Source organism: Takifugu flavidus, chromosome 7, assembly GCF_003711565.1.
Source record: "Takifugu flavidus isolate HTHZ2018 chromosome 7, ASM371156v2, whole genome shotgun sequence".
In the NCBI taxonomy this organism is placed as follows: Eukaryota; Metazoa; Chordata; class Actinopteri; order Tetraodontiformes; family Tetraodontidae; genus Takifugu; species Takifugu flavidus.
In genome coordinates this window covers 8,898,118-8,919,786 of record NC_079526.1, presented here as the reverse complement: position 1 = coordinate 8,919,786, position 21,669 = coordinate 8,898,118, and the positions used below count along the sequence as shown (strand labels likewise).

Sequence of the window (21,669 nt, the reverse complement as noted above, 5' to 3'; positions counted from 1 at the left end):
TGGCCGCCCCGTTCCAGCACACACCAAAAAAAAAAACCCAACACAAATAGAATTTAAGACTTCTTTTTATTACTAAACTCTCTCTAAGGCAGCAGTTTGTGTCCACAGGTTCTAACGTCTCGCAGTGAGTAAAAATATACAAAAACCCAGTTTTGCCGTGCGCTCGTCATGGTTTAAGAACAATAAGCGTCACACAGGCGCTTCCTCCTTCAAGTATGCGACTATCCAAAGTGACTAGTGTAAAGTTGGCCGAGGAAATAAAATCATCATTTACAGGTCCTAATGGGAGCCAGCGCGTGTATTTAAAAATACAAACGGGTCAAAGATGCGGGTCGGAACACACTTCTGTGTTCTTGCGTGGCGAGCGCACGCGCGGCGGTGCCACTCGTCCGGCTTACGAACGTCACGAGAAAAAAAAGTAATAGCACGCCAGTACAGCGATAAATTAAGACTCGGTTAATTAACTCGGTTGAATCCCAGATAATCCCAACCGGGGCCCCGGAGCAGTTCCACCCCGCTGGGACGAGCTGCCGTGATGGCGTCCGTGGCACCGCGCGCTCCACACGAACAAGCACGTTCCCATAATTCATAGCTGACAGCAGAAAACGCCGCCACATATCGGACGACCGAAGACACCAGCAGCGGCGTCTGCGTCTTTGGTTTGGGATGATTTAGCTCCCGACAGCCGCTGAACCCGATGGTTCCAGTGCACACACACGCGCACACACACACACACACACACGCATGCATGTGGACGCCGGTTTAAGCGTCTCTGACTCAGGTCAAACATCTGGACGAGGGCGAGAACGGTTGACGGGCCGGCAGAGTTGACGTCACATGATCGGTGACAGATTAACCTGCTGAGTCAGCAGAGAACCCGCTCCCGTCAAGTTCCACCAAACTTGAAGGAGCGTTGGCGGCTGTCAATCAGGTCGAGGGGGCGGGGCCAGAGATGTGTTGCAGCCAAAACAACAACAACAACAGGCCACGTTTGGAGGTTTGAGCGAGACAACCTCGTCTGACAGCTAAAACTGACCACGGCGCCACCTGCGGGCGGCTGAAAAACAAGGATAAACACAAACGTGGCGCTAGTACTAATAAAACATGGAAGAAAACAGCTGCAGGAGCCGGGCTCTTTGCACTAATCGAGGATAAAAATGCACACGGGCGACCACAGTGGTTACGGCAGCACTGTTGGGAAAACTAAGAGCCGAGACAGCAGGAGCGACCAAATAGTGCCGGCGGTCCACGGAGGCTCCGTCACCAGCCTGGGCAACAGGAAGGCCGAGCTCAGGAGGGTCCTGGACTTCCTGTTGCAGCCTCCAGCAGGAGGCCGCTGAGGTCCAGCGTGCCGTCGGCTCAGCGTGTTTCTCCACACGCGATTTTAAAAAAAAAGGCGATTAGAAAGCAAAGGCGTCCCCTTCGTACCGGAGCCGTCCTCAGAAATGGCGGCGTGTCGATGAAGACGGTCTGTGTGGAGTTTGAGTAGTGCTGGGGACCTGGGGGAGTACACACACACACACAGCGTGTGGAATGAGGCCCTTCTGGGGACCGGCCACCGGGGGCGGTTAGAAAAAGATGACGTCCTCCTTGCTGAGCTCTTCTGGGTTGATCTTGTAGAGGGGGGGTGCCCCGTGGGCCTGGGGGTTCGGACCGGGGCCCTGCGTCGGGTAAAGGAGGGAGCCGACGCTCTGAGAGGGGGGCGGGGACTGCACGGGGAGCTGTGGGTGGGGTGGCGAGGGGGGCACGGGGGGTTTGTGGAGATTGGGAGGGTGGGAGGTGCTGCTGGACGACTGGGCGTCGGCCTCTGGAGTGCTGAGTTGATCTGTCGGCGACATCAAAGGGCCACCGTTAAACAACAAAGAGTTTCACTGGAAACATCAAAGGCTCCCCAGATTAGCCATTAATGTTTGCTAAAGAGCGCGTGGTCACATGACCGCCCGCCAACGCTTCCTGTTGACACAGCTGAGCATGATTTTAAACACCATTATTCACGACGAGGCGGGCGGGTGTTTACACGAGGCGCAGCTGGAGCTGAAGGGGCGGGAGTGGGTGGAGGCTGCACCCCCACCAGGAGAGCCAGGAGAGCCAGGAGAGCCGGGAGGGGACTTCAGCCTTTGTTTGCTGACACCCACCACTCTAACGTGCACCCAGGTGTGTGTGTGTGTGTGTGTGTGTGTGTGTGCGTAAACGTCACCTGTGTGCAGGAGATGCAGGGGGTGAGGAGGGGGGGGTGCTGGCGGGGGGAGCTGCTGGTTGGGGCTGACGGAGCGCCGGGCCCTGAGGGAGCCGTCAGCTGGGGCTGAGAGCTTCATCGGCAGCATCTGTCTCATGTCCACAGAGGCTGGGGGGGGGGTCAGCAGAACCATCAGACCACGGGTGTGTGCGAGGGTGGAGGTTTTCAAGAAGGGGGGCGGGGCTGAGGCTTACCGCTGCTGTCGGAGCGATGCGAGGCTTTGCCCGTCTTGCCTGCCTTCCCTTTGCCGCTGCTGAAGGCGGCGAGCTTGGTGGGGATCTGCTGCTGCACCCCCACCGGCTTATGCAGCTGGTTGGTGGTGCTGAACAGGTGGAGGGGCACCTCCGTCTTCAGCGCCAGCGTGGAGGAGGAGCTCGCCTCTCGCCGCAGAGTCACCTCGGGACGCTCCGGGTAGTCGGCCGGCGCCACCGACAGGCTGCCGCGCACCAGCGGCTTCGGGGGCAGGTCGGAGGCGATGCCGGCGAGGCCGGAGGACGCCAGGAGCTCCCCGTTCAGGCTGCCGGACATGGGCGCCACCTGAGGAGAAGACCGCGGAAGCATTGAGCAAGGACGCCGCGCTCATCGTGGACAACCATCAGACCTTTATGTTGACATTAGATCTCGAGGGGGAGTGATCACGAGGGGGATCACCAGTGATCTTTTCCCTGCATTTCCCTGGATTCTGAACCGGCCAAAATAAACCGCAGACGGAATCAGAAGCACATGTGGCCGAGCAGACCGGTCCGACTGGCTACAGGTTTCACTCGCGCTCCCTCGGCCGAGAAACGTGAAACCTCCGCTCTCCCCCGTGCACGCAGAGGCGTGTCTGGCGAGGTTTTCATGACATCAGTGGAGGCGAGACACAGCCGGCTTTGTCCACCTAATTACAAGACCGAGGGAAAGACGATCCCGAGTCAGCGCCGCCGTCCAATCAGCAGCCGGCCAGGAGGATCCTCCGGCTCCACGTGCCAGGCCGCTTTAACGCTGCGGCGGAAGGATCCAAGCCCGATTCAACGGCTCCACAGCACATGATGATCAACAATAAAGGTGCTGCTGATCTCAGCAAACTAAAGAGCGTCCTTCAACGCCAAGCTCAACCGACCCTTTGTCAAAACACGCAAACGTCCCAGAGAACGATGACGCAGAGTTCTCCTGCGGAGCGTGAAGGACAAACCCGTTTGGCTCTAGCTGTGGTTTCAGAGAGGGACCCTGCTGTGGGGAAGGTTTGTCTCCTCTAGATCCCCCCCCCCCTTCAGTACGCAGGTGTCCCACCAGCACGTTTCCTGGAGCTCGTGAAAAAAGGTGCAAACAGGAAAATTAAAGGCTGATTAAAGGTTCATAGACCAGAACCGTGGACCCGACAACGTGGCCGCGGAGGCCGTTAAAGACCCGGGTTTGTCTGCTCGTTAAGGATTAATGCTGCGGGTTTGTGGCCCAACAGTCGCAGGGACAGGAAATTACAGGCAGCGCCATCTCTAACCCCCACCAGCTGCACGGGCCTGCACGTGCCTCCCCAGGACTCGTGAGGAGCGGAGGAGGGAGCGCAGAGTCATGTCAGTGACTCAGATGTCACTGAGCTGCAGATCTGGACCTGGTTCTGAAGCAGCGGTGGAGATAAGACATGAAAGAGAAGCTCCTGGGGAGTCGGGGCGTGCTGCGACCAGCACGGCTCTTGTGCAAACAGCCGCATGTACGGCACCAGGAGGCGTGTGTTTCTGGATTTTATGGAGGTTTAATCATAGCTGGAGCCGCCGGCTGATGAGCCCTAATGTTGGGGGATGATTAAACGCCCGCCCGTACGACTCATCGGCGCTGGATCGCAGCCTGAAACCGACCCCGAGGTCGATGAAAGGAACCTTTGATGTGTTTTTGTAGCAGAGTGGGAACAAACCGCTTCCAAATCTCTCATAAACTCGGCCAAGAAGGTCACGTGACGCAGGCGGAGAGCCGCGCTGGCACATGTGGGCCGAGCACGTGAACACGTTACTTAACTGCCCTGACACACACATCAGGGGCGCGACTTCATGTGGCGTGGACGGCAGGGCGGGTGTAAAGATCAGGCAGCCTGTGCGACATGAACCAGGAGCGCTCCCACACACACACACACGCACACACACACACGCACACACACGCCTCCCAGCACTCAGTCAGGCCATTTTCTGAGTTTTCCAGGAGAGTCTGAAAAGGTCTCAACCCAGTTAGCCCCAGTTATCTGACGGCTGACGCTGGTCACTCCGGCTTCCTGTTACCAGGTTATCTGTGTTTCTGAGACAAGTCTGGACATGCCTGAAAGAGCTGCTGAGTCATGACCCAACGGAGCCACAGCCACCTTTATTCATACACAACACTGACATTTACGCTCCTGCCACAGCTGGGAAATATAAAGACTCCTCCAAACATGGAGGTATTAGCCTGAGGACATCTCTGCATCTCGATCAATGGTGGAACACGTTAGCCTGTAGCTTTGTGGTTTGGCGACACCAAGAGAAGCTCTGATGGTTCAGCGATATTATCAGATGGTTCAGCGATATTACAGCTGAGGAGAGCGACCGTTGTCGGCTGTGGCCTGTTTACTGGCAGAAACAAAGCAGTTTAAATGGAAGCGCAGGAAGACTGTGGATGCTAACGAGGTTGCGGCTAATGTGGCTCTAATGCTGAGGGAAGAGATTTGGCCCAAATCATTCAGAAAATAAAAATAAATCAAACGAATGGGTTTCTATTGTGGGAAGTCCAAACATATTTTTTGACACGTATTAGCAGAGCCAGAGAACGGGCAACGGGCTCCTCACCTCGATCGTCTTCCTCTTGAGCTTCTTCTGATGCTCCAGTCGTTCTTTCTCCTTCTCCACAGCTCGGGTGGACTCCCGCAGCCTCTCCAGGTCCTGCTGGTACGTCTCCCTCTGACTCTCCAGCTCTTTCCGCTCTTCTGCCAGTTGCTCCTGCAGCACAACGTCCACTGAGGTTCAGATTTGCACCAAACAAATCCAGACCGCGTCAAGTGAAACCAAGAGTTTGGGAACGAGCAGCACCGGGGAGACGTCGGGGCATAAACTCAAACCATCACACCACCATGTTGAAGGTCAGTCACCTCCAGCCGCCTGCACTCCTCCTCCCTCTGGCGGAGCCGGGCCTCGGTGGCCTCCACCTGCTGCCGGTGCTCTCCCGCCCGCTCTCCCAGCGCTGCTGCTCCTGCCGGTGCTGAGACTGCATCTTGTGGAAGGTGGCCAGCTCTTCCCTCTGCAGGGCCAGCGTGCGCTGCTTCTCCTGCTCCAGGAGCCCGTTCCCTTTGTGGCGCCCGGGCAGGGCGGCCCGCTGCAGCTCCACGTGGCTGTCCCACTGCGATATGACGGCCTGGAGACGGAGAGGTCGTCGGGAAGGTTAGACGTCTGCTGGCGTACAGCAGGTGCGCTGGGAGGCAGCTCTCTTACCTGCAGGCTGTAGAGCTTCTGGGAGAGCATCAGCACTCTGTCAAAGAACTGAAAAAAGACAGAAACAGGTTCACCTCTGAAGCCAGAACGCTAGTGTTCAGTCAGATACGAGGGTGTGTGGGTGGCGCCCAGGTCAACAGGCATGGCTGCAGTACCGCGCCCCGCGGAGCCGTGTTTACCTCGGCCTCGGGGAAGGAGGACGAGCCGCGGTTCCATCTGGCAGGAGCGCAGCAGCTCTCGTCGACCTGAGCAGAAACGGACACGCGGGGGAAACGTGAGATGACGCTGCCGCTCATGGCAGCTGCTCAGGACCGAGGCTTAAAATCAGATTTCTACACACGTCAGGCGAGAGTCAAGCTCTACAAACGGTCAAATACTTGTCGGGGTTTCCCTGACAGCCTGAACAAGCACTCTCAAATATCAGAAGTCTCCCTTTTAAGCCTGGTGATTAGCTGGAGAAGCATTTTTCTCTGGACTTTCTGGAGCTTCTGAAGACAAAGCTTCCGTTTTCTGCGAATATCCTGAGATTTTATCTAACTATAGTCTAAGAAAGTGACGTGCAGGAGGATTACAGTAAACATCAGGACATGGAAAGCTCTCCCATGACTGGTCTGGTTATTACTATTTACAGGAAATAGGACGGTGGCTCATCCTATGGTATGAGGTGTGTGTTTACCGTCTGCTCCAGGGTGTGGCTGCCGCAGAGCTCTTTGAGCTGAGGGTCAGAGCTGGCTCTCTGGCTCCTGTCTCTGTTTCTACTCTCGCCAGAAAAGTTCTTCTTCCCGCTGCCATCTGGCACAAACACACACCGGCAGACACGCAGAGACAAACACAGGGGGATAATTAAATGCATACACAGAAATCCTGACCGACACACATATACACATACATGTAAAACCCACACCTGCCCTGGAAAGGTATAAATCAAATCCATAGCCCAAAGTCATAGGGTCAACATACTTTTATTTAATTCCACTTGTTTATAGACATTAAGGTCAATGAAACACAGCAGGAAATCCATTAGTTCTTCAGGTCATGCAGTGTGTCGGCTGCACTCTTACTGAGGATGGCAGGGCTGCTGTCATAGCCCCCAAAGGTGACCGCTCGCCTGGGAAGATGCCCCGACCCGCTGCCGTCCTCCTGCCGCGAGCTTGCATCCTCCTCTTTCACTCTCGACTGCAGCAGATTTTGGAGGTTCTCCACTGAAAGGGGTCAAGGTTGAAAGACCAGATGCAGTCAAAAACGAGTTTGAGCTCACACATTACCACCGATCCGGACGCCAGTCCGATGCCTGGTGTTAAAGTACCCTCAGTGATGGCTCCTTTGAGCAGGGTCTCCCCCTGCTGGAGGTCTGGGGCGTCCCCTCGGAGCAGAAGTCTGCTGCGTGAGGCTGCGTCTTCTGGACCGATGACAGACTCTGCCAGGTCTGCAAATAACTGCAGCTTCTCAGAAAGAGCCCGAGTGATCACAGCATCCTTCTGACTCAGTTGCTCTGCGAGAGAAACACGACGAAGAAGTGACAAAAATCTGGGAGAACTCGAGAAGTCACAAGCAGAAAGGCGGCGCGTTAGCGCCCTCTAGTGGTCGCCGCTATCTCACACCAAGAACTCTGTTCCTAAAAGCACTGACGTCCACCAAGAATGATGGCAATATTTTCTGTTTTTACAGACCTCATTCCATTGTATTTCATGCACATATCCTATAGTTTTTAGTCTTTTTGTTTTATCTCGGTCACTCTTCTTTAAGGTAAATCTTCCTTTGTCATCTCGATGGTCTCACCTTTGCTGCAGCAGGAGGTGAATTTCCCCGTTTTGGGATCAATAAAGTTTCCTGTCACATCTTATTAATGAGCACAAGTGCTTCAGTGTGTTTTTACCTTGAAATTCCTTGAATCTGAAAGCCCGTGCTTCCTCTTCCTCACTGACCAGCCTCTGTTCTGTGTGAGGACAACTGAGACAGACATGGGGGGGGGGGGGTGTTAAAATCGAATCAATTTCATTTCAGTTGCAGTTGTTTTTAACGAGAAGCCCTTCACTTACCTCTCGGCAGCTTGTCGTATGTGTGCCATCCAGCCGTTGCGCTCCTCCTTGGAGGTGGTGTGGATCTTGTACATTTCCGGCTCATTGGAGGAGGCACAGATGAGGAACATGGCTTTCTCCTCGTGGGCCACTTCCCTGACGATCAGCTTCTGGAGAGAGATGACTGACGGCTTGTTGTCCTGGGACACAGACGAGGGAAGGGAGACCATTCATTTACCATTTATTTTCCTCAGAATATCCACATAACTGAGTTCGCGTACCACCGAGGCAAAGACGTATCTCTGGTCCTTCTCCTGCAGCAAAAGCAAAACATCCGACAGAAGCACTGCAAGAATATCTGTGGGAACACAGAACAGGCGCCACATTAATGCCAGCTGATGCCAGGAGGGGGCTGACGTCCGTTCTCCAGGTTGTCCGACCTTTGAGCCTGCCAGAAGCAGCCTTCCAGCTGACCGTGCCATCGTGCAGCAGGCGTCTCCGGCCCGGCGCCAGGTCTTCCCTCCGGAACACTCGGCCATCTTTGAACTTTCCCAGCGCCTTTGGCTCCATCTTGTTGTGTATTTCTCGGAGGCGGGAGTTCTTCTCGTGGATGTTGACCTGCGCGTCCACCTGGACGATGGCCTCTTTGATCAGACTCAGAGATCGGGTCAGATCCTTGTGTTCTTCTGTTCCAGCTGCAGACACAAACGTGCAAGATGGGCTCCAACATCCCAGAATACGGCCATATCATCTCCAACAGAGGTGACGTGAAGCTTGGACACGGACCTTCAGTGTTGTTCAGCATGCGCTCCACCAGAACCGGGTACTTGGTAATGCGCTGCGTCACCAGCAGGATGCACTCGGTCACTCCTAAGCGCCGCACGATGGGCAGGTTGTTGGTTTTCTGAGGAGAAGCAGCAGGTGTTTAACATCCTTCCTGGAGGCGGGGAGGGCGTGTGTGCTCGTGTGTGCTCGTGTGTGCTCGTGTGTGCTCGTGTGTCTCACTCTGATAACGTTGTGGAACTTCTTGTTGTTCTGTTTCTGTTCTTTGTAGTAGCCGACGGCCTCCATGTGGTGGCTGCAGAAGTCTCCGTAGCACTCCTTCATCCTCTCTCCTATTTCACCTGAGAACTTCGGGAGCAGACGGATCATCAACAGGTGGGTCTCAGAGCCCCCCCGGCCGACGTCTCCTCAACAGAACACCTCCTCCTACCTGTTCGATCAGAATATCTGCCACTGTGTTGATGGTGTAGTTCCTGTCGCTGGGTGAGGTCAGACTTTCCCGCTGCCGCTCTTTGAGGCGAGACAGAAAATGGGCGTGAAGCTCCAGTAGGTTTTCCAGGCGGGGGAACAGGCATTCCAGCCTGCCCGGGTCCATCTGGAGGTTTTCCTTCAGCTCTCGGACGTAGACGTGCAGCATGATCTTCAGCGTTCTGACGTGGTGCATCTCCGTCTGCATCAGCTCTGTGAGGGTCACAGCACAGGTTAGCTTCACTAGTAGGAGTATTTACACAGGATGTCTGCGTTCACGGAGGATGTGTGAAAGCCAGGGTGCGCTCACTCATGTTCTCTTAACAGCTGTTAGCATGAATGTGGCATCGCCACGAAAGATTGTGGTTATAATATAACCAGAAAACACTTGCAACCTTCTGCAGACTTTAGACAAGGCACTGAAACCTGTTGCATTGTGGGTAAAGGAAGATTAAAGATAGTAGCTAGGGGGTGTTACAGGCTATGTAGCTGCGATAAAACATGAAGAACAAGCTACGGAAGATGTGTGGACTCACCGTAAATCACGTCCTGTCTCTTCACCGTTTCTTTAGAAAGCTTTTTAACGTGCTCCTGATCAACTGCCAGGCTCCAGGATTCTGCTTCCAGGTCCTGGGCGTCGGACTCCAGCTCCACCCGCAGGGTAGCGAACTGGGAGTCTGAGGACGGCACTGGCAGTGGTTACACACAGAACGTTAGCATGAACATGAGGGCACTGGCAGTGGGTACACACAGGATGTTAGCATGAACATCAGGGCAGAGGGTTACAGCATATCATGGCTTCCACAGACGCGGCACCGACTGCCGGAGCAGAGAACGCTCAGGTTCTGGGGGAGCGTCTGAGCGCTCCAACAATAAACAGCAGGCTGCTGTGTAGCGCGCTCGCCCTCAGCCTTCCTCACTCCCACACACAGCACAGCTTAATGAGAAAAGCTGAGGTCACCCCACATTCTGAGAATCACTCACAAACTCCCTAAAGGCTGAAACGGAGTTCTGCCGGGAGGCCGTGACCGATCCAATCCGGCCCAACTCACCTTCCACAATGATGGACTCGGTGGTGGAGGGCGCCAGGGAAACGGCGTCGTCATTGCAGCGTTTGGAGCGGAGGGCATCGGTCTCGTCCATCTCCCCGGGGAGGGATCTGCGGGGAGAACACAGCACACGTGCTCAAACGTGCATTTGCCCTCAATCACGTGCAAAAAAGGTCCAGGTTGCAGCTCGGCGCCGCTCACCCTGAGCTGCTGTGGTGACAGAGGCTGAGGCCGACAGACAGGGGGGGGGCTGCGCAGGAACTGCTGGTGTGTGGGTGAGCGTTGGTTCCCCTGGGACCGATGGTCATGCCTGGGGCGCCGGGGACCGCTGGGTGGCCATCGAGGGCCTGTGACGAGACTGGATCGGTCTGCTCGTGCTCCCGGTCCTGGTCCCGTGGTGCTGGGGAGGAAAGACAGAAGCGACGGGACGTGAGGGCAGAGTCCAAACGAGCCCCCTTTTTATCGTTTAGTCCATGCAGGAGCTGCTCACCGGTAACCGGGGGCGCCGAGGAGCCTGACTTGGGCGGAGAATCTCTCTGTGTGGACAACAAACGCACTCTCACCACGGCCCACAGAACCGACACAGCACCCAGAGCACTGGGGTTCGGCCCGCTCAGGTGGATCTAGGACTTTAAACCGTGAGCAGCTGCAGAGCTTCCGTTACAGCTGCAGCGCGACCACGGCGCAGGCGGCAGGAAGTGTGGCGTTCACAAACCGTGTCAGTAACTATCGACCGGCGTCAGAACCCGACGGCAGCGGCGGGCTTTTTCAGAACCAGCAGAATTAAACTCAAACAGCACTTTGGTTCTGTTCCCAAAGGTCTAAGGTCTCCTACCTTGTTCTTGCTGCTGGTGCACTCCCCCAGCAGAGACTTGCAGCTCTTGTGCACGTTCACGGCACAGTCTGAAAGTACAGGGACAAAGAGTCTGTACAGCGTCAGAGAGCAGCGCGCACACACGCGCACACACACACACACGCACACACACACACACGGAGCTCGTAAACTGTTCCAGCCGTCCCCGGTGGGATGGGGGGGCTGCTGGGAACCACCTCGCGGAGACACGGCGTCCACGCCGTCCGCCGTTCCTCCCGCCGAGTTCCCAGACGGATACAAATCGGTGATGTTTTGGAAAACCGGGCCGACCCCGGCGCCTCCTCGCTCACCGGATCCCACGAAACGAAACCAAAACAACGCGGTGGCTCGGCCCCTGGACTCCCGATCAGTGCGATGAGCTTTTCCTGAGGGACGGGGGCCGGCTAAACAAACGAGGTCATCGCTATGCAAAGTGTGAGCTCAACCCGGAGCCAGAAGAACCAGGCTGACGTCAGCGGGGGCAAACACGCGGAGGCGGACATTAATAAACACTATAAACACTGCTGCTCCTCTTCCCGTGGCTGACGGTGAGCAGACCGCCGTGATGGCGCTCCCCAACGGGTCGCCGTGTCCTCCGCTCCTTCTGGAAACCAGCTCCACTTTGCCAGCAACGTCTGCTGACAGTAAATACGAGCTGGACGCCGTTCTGGGTAACAAAGGCTCAAACACCAGCCGCGCTAGCACCTTCCACGCACCATTGTGTCTCCCCCCCCCCCCCCCCGCCGCCGCCGCTGCTGAGCAACACTCATTATGACTCCTGTCAGCTGCAGCGTGGTTTGACACGCAGGACTCGCGCCCTTCCCCGAAACCACAGTCACATCTGCTGACTGCTGAGTGTGAGCGAGCCGTGCTGAAACGAGACGGGGAGGACAGAGACACGCCCGACACAACCCGAAAATAACACGCTACACATCCTTATGTCTAAACTGATAATAAAGAAAGAAAGCATCGCAAAGAATCGACATGGGTCAAGTGAAACAGGAGCCGCGAGCTCTCCGGGGTGTGTTTACGCAAGCAAAACACCTCCACCACTGACATTTCTGGCCCCGTGTGAGCCCACGGAGCCCGGACACAGGTAAAGTATTTATATCAACCCCGTATAATCCTCTTCCTGGGATTTAGCCCAACGACCGACTAACCCAGCACAGGCGATGTGGAAGTAAAGGTGTGAGGAGATGTGGAGGAGGTCAGAGCTGCTAAACAGCAGAGACCTACAAACTGGGAGCCAAAGCAGTGGTGCATGAACGAGAGGATGAGATGTGTGGACCCAGGAGTCGGTGCAGTGGCCCCGGACGCCCCAGCAGAGCTGCCAGGCACAGTTACCACCGTGTGACCCAGCCAGAGCGGAAGGCTGAGAAGTCAACCACTTCCACACTGTCACTTCGTCACAGTTGCAACGTTTCCCGGGCTGTGAGCTGCCGGCCCGGGTCAAACTGGAGCCTGGCAGAGGGCGATTAGCGCCAGAACCGCGAAATACACCGTCTAATGGGAGTGGGGGTGTTGCTAACACACTGTTTTATCAACATCGGGGACCGTAGGTCCGTTTCCCACGTTGGAGTTCAGGGGAACAACCCGCAGGCTAACTTTAGCTAACGATCACCTGTTGGTTCCAAAGTCTGCAGCCAGGAGCAAAAACAAAGTCAGACACGCCGCGAAACTAACGGGGAGTTGTGCAACATTCGCCCCACAAGGAAAAGGACGCTGCGTGGCTGCACGCTTGTTTATATAAACATCACTTTAAGCTCATTAAAGCTAACCGCTTACACAACTAAAGCTGTTATTTTCAAATGGAAGCGGTCCCGAGTGCGCTAACGGGCTAGCGAAGACCGGCTAATGTCCGCGGGGCTGCGCGTCCAGAGCAACAAAGATTTCCTTCGGGTGAGCCGGACAAAAGCGCAGAATTAACAATTACCTTCAAATTCCGCCCTCCACACACCAAACAAGCCCAACAAGAGACGCGGCAAAAGGCCGAAAAGGAGACCGGTGGGCTGTTGTTAGCATTTAGCCGCCGAGCTAACTAGCGGTCAGGATGCCCTGGAAGTCCGTTGAGCCAAACAACGGGAGCGATCCACCTGATCCCCTCCGGCTCCATCGCTCCGGGAGCCGCCTTACCGTTCCAGCAACACCCGGCGTTCGCCTCAATCGGCCGCGTTCGGAGTGGAGCTCAGTCCGTCCGAAAGGCAGACAAACCAGCGGGTCCGGTGAGGTCAGTACCGACCGGTATTCACCATGGTCCGGGCGCACTGGGAACTCTCTGGCACAGAAACGACGCATTCCACAGGCGGCTTCTCGGTCGAATCCCCGCAGGGCTGGGTCCGAATTAAAGGGACACTCACTTGTTTTCGAACGCTGGCGTTCATAGGAGCGCAACAGGTGTCGGGGAATAATGGCTGTCAGATGCGCTGCTTTAAGGAGAAAACCCCGAGACCCGGAGACGGGCGGGGGCGAGTCCCGCAGCCCCCCCGGTGCGGTGCCCTGTGCACTTGTGAAACATCCCAGAGCGACTCTGTTAAACAAGCAGCAGCGTGAAAAACAATCATACATTACAGCCCTGGCGGCCAGATGGCTGCGTTTATAAATATCCTGCTGCGATTTATGACCTTTTGTCTTCTGCGGAGCGCGGCTGAGGAGGCCCGCAGGTTAACGGCCATGAACGGAGAATAACAACCTCGCCCCGCTGGTTAGGAAGACGTGCGTGTGCGCGTGCGCGTGCCCGGCAGCGAGCGAGGTGCGTGAAATAAATCACCTGAAAGTGCTATCATGCTAACCCCGGCCGACAGCGTAGCTTCGCTAATGGATGGGCCCCATCTCATAAACACGAGCGCCGGCACACATGCTGGTGCGTGCGCGTGTGCGTGCGTGTGTGTGCAGAGCACCTGCGGGTTTGCGTGTCAGGCGCTCAGCAAGCGTGGGCGTTACTCACTCGTGCACTGCAGGCCGTGCTTTTGCTGCAGGGTCTTGCTGCAGAGCGAGCAGGTGGCACAGCTGGAGAAGGACCCCGGCACCAGCCGGTGGCTGTTCCTGTTCCTGCCTCCGCCTCCGCCCTCCCTGCCTCTCTGCCGGGCTTTCTCTCGGTTCTTACCCTGCGGGAGAACAGAGACGGGGGGGGGGGGTTGAGGAGCCGTGGGCCAGGGGCCGGGGGGGGGGTCTGTGGCGGGCCCTCACCTTATCTTTGTTGAAGGAGCCGGTCATCCTGTTCCTCAGAGAGCTCAGAGTCCTCCTCACCTTGGTGCCCTTCTCCACCTTCTCCGTGCGGTCCACCTCGTCCTCGTTCCTGCACACGTTTGTTGTTTTGTTTATGTTGACCCCCAGGTGTTTGTGGCGCCGGGGGAGTCAAAGAGCAACTTACTCGTTGGACAGGAACTCGTACCACGTGACGCTTCCTGAGTCTCTGGCGTCGGCGCGGCTGCTCCCCTGTTTGGCTCTGACAGCAACAACGAGAGGGAAGAGACATTTGGTCCAGGGAACCTTTTGCTTTTTCACAGCAGGGAGAGCTTTCTGGGGCCCCTGTGTTCGGGAGGCCCCCGGTGTCAGACATCAAGGCAAGGCGTGAAAGATCAAAGGAAAGAAGATTTATGGAAGAGAAAAGATGAAAACAGTAAAAAGGAAAAGAGTGATTGAAACAAACACATGGGCAGCAAACCAGTGCATGATCTCATTAATACCTGTGAGAAGAGATAGGACACACACACACACACACACACACACACACACACGCACACACACTCAAACACACACACACACACACACACGCAGATTCTCTGTGCGGCTGAAGTGTTTCATGCAAACACATTTAGGTTGACGCAGACATGCAGCCCAGCCAGGTGCTGAGGATCAGAGCCACCAGACCTCCGTCACCTGGTCACTCACCCATGATAGAGCCTGAGCTCCTGCAGAACCTTCTGTACCATCAGCCTGAGAGGAGGAGAGAGGAGGAGGGGAGAGGAGAGGAGGAGGGGAGGAGGGGAGGAGGCAGGAGAGGAGGAGAGAGGAGGAGAGAAGGAGAGGGGCAGGAAGGGGGAGGAGAGGAGGAGAGGACGAGGACGAGGCGGCACCTGGAGTAGGAGAGAGCGGACCGGAGAGGAAAGAGCGGAGAGAGAGGAGGAGGAAGGGGAGGAGAGGAGAGTGAGAGAGGGGAGAGGGAGAGGAGAGGAGAGGAGGATGAGGAGAGGAGAGGACAGCACGAGCCGCAGGACGGAGAGGAGGGGAGAGGCAGAGGAGGAGGGACGGGGAGAGGAGAGGAGAGGAAGAGGAGAGGGGAGAGGCAGAGGAGAGAGAGGAAGAGCTGGGAGAGGATTGAGGGGAGATCGGAGAGGAGGAGAGGAGAGGAGAGGAGAGGGGAGGACGAGGGAGGAGGAGGGGAGGAGGAGAGGGGAGCGAGAGGAGAGGAGGAGAGGGAGGAGGACGAGGGGAGGTTAGAGGAGAAGAGGAGAGAGAGGAGAGGAGAGGAGAGAGGAGAGGACGAGGAGAGAGAGGAGGGGAGGGGAGAGGAGAGAGAGGGGAGGAGAGGAGAGGAGAGGAGGGGAGAGGACAGAGGCAGCGGCCGAGGAGAGAGAGAGGAGAGGAGAGGAGGAGAGGCGGCAGGAAAGAGGGGAGAGGAGAGGGGAGGAGAGGAGGAGGAGAGGAGAGGTCGAGGAGGAGAGGGAGAGGAGAGGAGAGACGAGGAGAGGAGAGGAGGGGAGAGAGAGGAGAGGAGAGGAGAGGGAGGAGAGGAGAAGGGAGAGAGAGAGGAGGAGGAGGAGGAGAGGGGAGAGGGAGAGGAGAGGAGAGGAGAGGAGAGAGAGAGGAGAGGAGAGGAGAGGAGAGGAGAGGAGGGGAGGGGAGAGGAGGGGAGGAGGAGAGGAGAGGAGAGGAGAGGGGGGAGAGGAGAGGAGAGGAGAGGAGAGGAAGGAGGGGAGGAGGAGAGGAGAGGAGAGGAGGAGGGAGAGGAGAGGAGAGGAGAGGAGGAGGAGAGGGGAGGAGAGAGGAGGAAGGAGAGAAGGGGAGGAGAGGAGAGGAAACTGCTGGGACTCAAGTGCTAAACTGTAAGAATCCTCCCTGTCTGCTGTGTCAACACACACACACACACACACACACACACACACACACACACTCTCTGACCCATCTAAGGAGTTGGGAGCAGGCCCGTAGGAGGAGGAGGCTGCAGACACATGACATGGAGCAGAAATGTCAGGAGGAGCAGGATCGCCGCTGTTACGTGGGAGTCGGACAGCTGTGAGCGACTGCAACAGTCAGCAGCAACAGTGTGTAAACTACAGCCGCCTCCTCCCCCTCCCCCTCCCCCTCCTCCCCCGCCTCCTCCCCCTCCGCAGCTTCCTCTTTTCTGGCTGGGTCCAGTCTCACTCTGCCTGTGGACCTGAAGGAGGTGACGGCGGCCGTGACTCACATGACTCTGTCCCTCAGACGAGTGCAGATGCTCCTCCGGACCGACCTCGGCTGCACACAAACGGGAAGAAACAGTCATGACGCGCACGAGACGGAACGCCCACATGAGTCTAGGACGCGTCACGCGCTCGGACCAACCTCCCGTCGCCCGGGCGGCCGTTTGGACGTCTGCACCACGGGGGAAATGAGGGCGGCGCGGAGCCTTGTCTGTGGCGAGCATCTCCGAGTACTGACGTTTGCTGTCGCCGGCCTGCGACCAAAAATATAAAAGAATAAACTTCAACGTCACGTCTCGACACCTTAAACGCGACATCAACTACTATTATAAAAGGAAAGTCCTCATGAGGAGTAAATACAACTTTTTCAGTTGGTTTCTACTCATGCGAGCTCAGCGTATTCATCCGCTGTAGGAAATAGTCCTTCGTTTGTGCCCTCCTGTAACACTGTAACCCCCCCCCCCCACCCCCACCCCCTGTGGGTGCTAAAACCTTTCACCGTGTTTCTGAACAAACAAACTCGGATTTTAACTTTAGTACTTTAGTAAAATAATCGGTCACGTAGTTGTGGCTATAAAAGGTGTGATGTGGTCGTTTGCTTTACCGCCATGCGAGCGGCGCTCGGACAGGCGCCGTTGGCCTCGTCTCCGGGGTGCTGCTGCCTCTGGGTGGGCTGGACAACGTCCTCATCGTCGTCGTCTCTCTCTCCCTCGCTGTCCAGGCCTGCGGTGTCCAGACTTAGCCTGAAGCAGCGCACACACACGCACACACACACGCACACACACACACACATAACAAATATGTGTCTGAATCTAACGGTTTCTACTCATTTCAGGGTGACTGGGGCTCTCACCTTCTCCCCAGGTTGAGGGGAGACAGAGGGACCCCCCAGCTGTGCCTCCGGGATGTTGACATGGACCTCACAAGGATAGGAAAACTGTCCATGTCCAGTTCTGCGTCTAAATCCGCGTCGGCGTGCTGCATTTCCTGCTCTGATCCCATCCTGGCGTCCAGGGTTTCCAACAGTCCGTTCAGGTCGATTGTCAGGCTCGGTCCTCCGGTGGGGTCTTCCTGCTCCTCCCCGTCGATGATGTAACCCGGCGCTGCTCTGGGCCGAAGCTGGGTGACCATAAACGCGAGGTGCGGATCATCGGCGGGATATTTGCTGGATGCCAGCGCGGGTGCGGCGAGGTCCGGGGTCCCGAGCTGGCCGGGCGACTTTGGGGCTTCCTGGAGGCCTCTAAAGAACTGGGGGTCTGTGAGGGGGCCGAGGCCCGGCAGGTCCTCCACGCTGCCTCTCACCTCTGCGCAGGGACAGTCGTAATCGCTGACCACCGAGCACGTGTCCTGCAGCAGAGGAGGGAGGAAACCTTGTGCGTAAGACTGAAACCTGCCCTTATAATGCTTGAGTTTCCAGACAGCACTTTCATTCTGAGTATTTAGGGCATAGTTCCCTGTTATTGTAAGACACATGCGTTTATGTTGGAAAACTAAGGCTGAAGAGCATCTTTAATGGCCCTTAAAAGAGGCGGCGCTAGCATGCTGAATACAAGCTTTACCTCATCTTCTGGGGTGCTGCTGAAGAAGGCGTCCTCGGCGATGGAGGCAGGCGGCAGCGAGGTGGAGGATCCCGCCCCCCCGGGGGTGTAGGGCTGCACTGCGAGGTGGGAGCCTGGAGAACCGCAGGGCTCAACACATGGCTTACACTCTGACGCTGGAAGCACAGAGGCACACGTGAACGCAGTCGCAGCGGCTGTTTTATCGATAAGAGCGGAGCGGTTTGGAGTTGGACTGTAGGAAAAGTTGAGCCGTTAAAAGATCCGTTACGTTTCCGACCCATAAGCAGATTCCAGCATTCGCACAAGGCTGGAGAGAACGAGCGGACCCCTCCTCCAGGAGGGCAGCAGAGCTACCTCACACTCCTGATACAACGCAGACTAACTTCACTAGCACTAAAAACGCTGTTGTTCTTTTAGCTGAACAGCATTAGCAAACTGAAGAGGAAGCTGATGCTGATGTTCCTCAACCGTTGGAGGGAACTGGGCGACCTGGAGCAACGCCACGCACACTGGGAGGAGATGAAAACGCCCCTCAGAGAGACCCCTCAAACCTGAACCCATCCACCGTCCACACAGCCGTGCGTACGTGTTGGTACATGTTCCAACGCACGGACCTTGATATCAATTAAACCTGCGTCTTTGGAAGCTGGAACGTCCCGGCTGCTCCTCACAACTTTAAAGGTCCAGACTTGGTTCAAACAAGGGTTACAATTGGGTTAGAGGAGGCATTTAGCTGTGGGGATTAGGGTGAATTATTGTTTCACAAAGATAGAAATACAAGCGCGTGTGTGTGTGTGAGTGTGTGAGTGTGAGTGTGAGTGTGTGAGTGTGTGTGTGTGTGCTGAGTAGAAGCCAGATCCTGGCTCTTCACACAGTAGCATCCAGGGACACGCTCACATAAACACACCAACAGACGCGGCCGCCTGCTCAAGTTTCTGCGACTAAATCACAGCCCGGGGCTGCAGGTCTGGCAGCGTCCCCTCGCTTTAGGCAGCGTTCATCCACGTCCAAATCCCCCCCGTGTTTAGTGTAAACCCGCTGACACGCGGCACAGACGGCCTCAGCGCGCGCTTGATGTTGTCTTGTTGCGCCGCTGTGGCCTTTTATGGTTGGCCTCTCATATCGGCTAATACATCAGGATAAAACATTAGCGTCTGCGTGAGTGTGTGTGCGTCTATTATTTGGCGTTGTCACAGTCACGCGACGGCGGAGGGTCTATTATTTACTGATAAATCACTCTTGTTTGAAATAATTAGGCGTAATTCTGAGCTCATTTCACAGTTTGCGTGCTTCATTCCCAGGAGCTTCTGCTCAATGCTTCCAACATTGTTCTTTAAAACCTCAGATTTGGATGCAAGCAGCAGAGACGAGACATTTTAAAGTGGCAGAACAAAAACAACAAAAAAAAAAGACCCGATTTTGCATGTCACCATGTTTTGATGAACAGGCAGGAAATGAGGATATTGAGGGTGCAGCACACACTCAGCAACCTGACAATCACAAGAGGAACTGGGGCATCATCTGATACCATCTGATTGTTTCTGGTGCATCTGGTCACTTTTTACAGTGCAGACAGAGGAAGATGGTTGCAGATGAACCCGTCAGCTCCAATAAAGAGCAGAAACAAACAAGAAAATAGCACCTTTAAACACGGGTGCGTGGAAATCTGACTCTAGTTTAAGGTAGCAGTAACCCTTCATGACCTGCATCACGCAGGTGCATGTGTGTGTGTGTGTGTGTGTGTGTGTGAGAGAGAGAGAGAGAGAGAGAGAGCGAGCGAGCTGGCTGCAACATGCAGGAGACAGCAGAGCACAAAGGCCTCGAGATCAAAACATCTGTCATTTTACAGAACGTCTTTGATCTGAAATTCGCCGTCTGAAAGCTCAGACAAAATGGAAACTACCCACACGCAACGGTCCGGGCAGAACCCGGGGCAAAACAGAACCCGGGTTTGAGCTCCGACAAACGACCTTCCTCCCCCACCGGCGTCGGATGAAAAAGAGCGAGAACTTCAGCCAGTTAACGGCTGCAACAGGATGAGCGATCAAAGGAGAAACGTGCTCGGAAATGATGTCGACTGATGCGCTGCAACTGTCACACTTCACCTGAAGCCGCCTCCACCCTTACCGCACCCCCCCCCCCTCCCCCACCCCCCCAACGCCGTCAGAGAAAGTGCCGGCTGTCAATCAGCCGAGCTTACCTCTCTTGAAAGACCAGCGCTTCATCCAGAGCTTAGAGAAAGAAGGCCAGGAGTTGTTGAGGGGGGAGTCGGACATGATGGCGCTGCTCGCTCGCTCTCTGACTCACACTGGGAGTAGTGCACGATCGCCCAGTGAGAGGAAGAGAGAGAGGGCGGTGGGAGGAGAGAGAGAGAGAGAGAGAGACAGAGAGAGAGCTGGCCAGTTGGGGATTACCTCCCCCAAAGATCCCAGTCAGGAAGAGGGGGAAAAAAGGAAAATCTTATAATAAAAGAGGACATGTTCATCTGATCTGAGTCCAGCGCCGCCAGACGTCCACAGTCACAGGTTGGGAACCTTTAAAGATGTGGATTTCAAACGCTCAACTATGGCAAACTGCATTTATGAATCTAAATATTGGATGAAGGGGAAGTCTGTGATTACCTCATCATGTGTCAAACACATGCTGAATATTTGCTGTAATAATAAACCAAATACTAAATTATAGACAGAACACACATGCCTCTACCCTCATTTGCCCTCTTGTCTCCAGACCTTTACTTGAAGCAGCATTTTTCACCAGTACTTTACACAAAATAGGTGTAAACTGTAAACTAAAGACACTATTTTATTGTTAGTGACGCCCTGATAGTGTGCAAGAGGCATCTTTTTAAAGGAAGTGGGCAGACAGAGAAAAGGAGAAGAAACAAACGTCTAATCAAAGTGTGTGACAATGAAGAAGGTCTGCGCGCACACACACACACACACACTCACACACGCACACACATACACATATATACCCTGAGTAATGGCTGTCAGAATTAAAAGAAATAATCTTTGGCCGCTCTGAAATCACATGATTTTTCACTTCCGGTCCCTGAACATCAAACGGAGCCGCAGTCGCGGCAGTAAAAAGAATAAAAGTTCAGAAACGAGGCTGAAGAGAAGCGGGAGCTCGGCTCTACTCACGTTTGATGGAGGCGCTGCTGCTTCCTCCTTCTGCTCTCTTCACGACCGCGGCTCGAACCCCGACGACTGTCACGCGCTGAGGCGGGAACACGAGACGACGCTCGCGCCTCAAAGCCGCGTGGCCGGCAGGGCGCGCGTGTCGGGTCACGGCCGTCATGACCTCATGAGATGGAAAGATTCTGAGGATAAAAGCAGGGAATTAAACTACCGACACGCTGAAATTCACGTTTAATAACTGCACGATTGACGTGTAATTAACACCGAATCATGATTACATTCGTTTTTAATTGATCCTGGAGAGAGAAGAGCGGGAATAAGAAACATTAAGACATCATTTACTGATATACAGTCGAGTGTTTGGAAACGTTGATTTATGGAGCCGCTTACTTTAATAATTTCATAGATTCTGTCTGATGTCAGGCAACAATAGTCTAAAAATGTGGTGACATGATGAAATGAAGACAAACCTTACAGCCTTCAGACGAATCTTCAGTGAAAGCCTATTAAGAACCATCAAAGCGTCATTTTCATGTTGTTCTCCACGGAACTTTTGACCCGAACTTTTTACTGAAAACCTACGCGGATCAGGGTGATTCGGCCTGGAACAGAACGGTTTTGTTGGTATTGCGCCCACAGGTGGCGCTCTAACCACCTACAATTACTCATCAGTAATGCAGGGGGAGTTATTTTGGGGGGAAAAGTTTTAAAAAGTTCTCTTAGTTTTGTT

The 21,669-nt window shown here is 55.2% G+C and overlaps 1 protein-coding gene across 1 annotated transcript; it reads right to left on the bottom strand.

Moving 5' to 3' along the window:
• Nucleotides 1-47: 47 nt before the first annotated feature.
• On the bottom strand, nucleotides 48-20,110 carry arhgef18b (rho/rac guanine nucleotide exchange factor (GEF) 18b). Its single transcript, XM_057038089.1, is given in 32 exon segments — nucleotides 48-1,825; nucleotides 2,198-2,344; nucleotides 2,431-2,773; nucleotides 5,026-5,175; nucleotides 5,325-5,395; nucleotides 5,398-5,587; nucleotides 5,665-5,712; nucleotides 5,844-5,909; nucleotides 6,341-6,456; nucleotides 6,726-6,866; nucleotides 6,971-7,156; nucleotides 7,541-7,614; nucleotides 7,704-7,882; nucleotides 7,964-8,040; nucleotides 8,123-8,377; nucleotides 8,469-8,586; nucleotides 8,688-8,813; nucleotides 8,896-9,146; nucleotides 9,470-9,622; nucleotides 9,986-10,092; nucleotides 10,184-10,382; nucleotides 10,473-10,518; nucleotides 10,818-10,885; nucleotides 13,780-13,939; nucleotides 14,022-14,130; nucleotides 14,206-14,278; nucleotides 16,239-16,292; nucleotides 16,380-16,491; nucleotides 16,842-16,980; nucleotides 17,091-17,584; nucleotides 17,797-17,951; nucleotides 19,997-20,110. Coding segments are annotated over 32 exon segments (4,740 nt in total). The 5' UTR covers nucleotides 20,073-20,110; the 3' UTR covers nucleotides 48-1,568.
• Nucleotides 20,111-21,669: the final 1,559 nt, after the last annotated feature.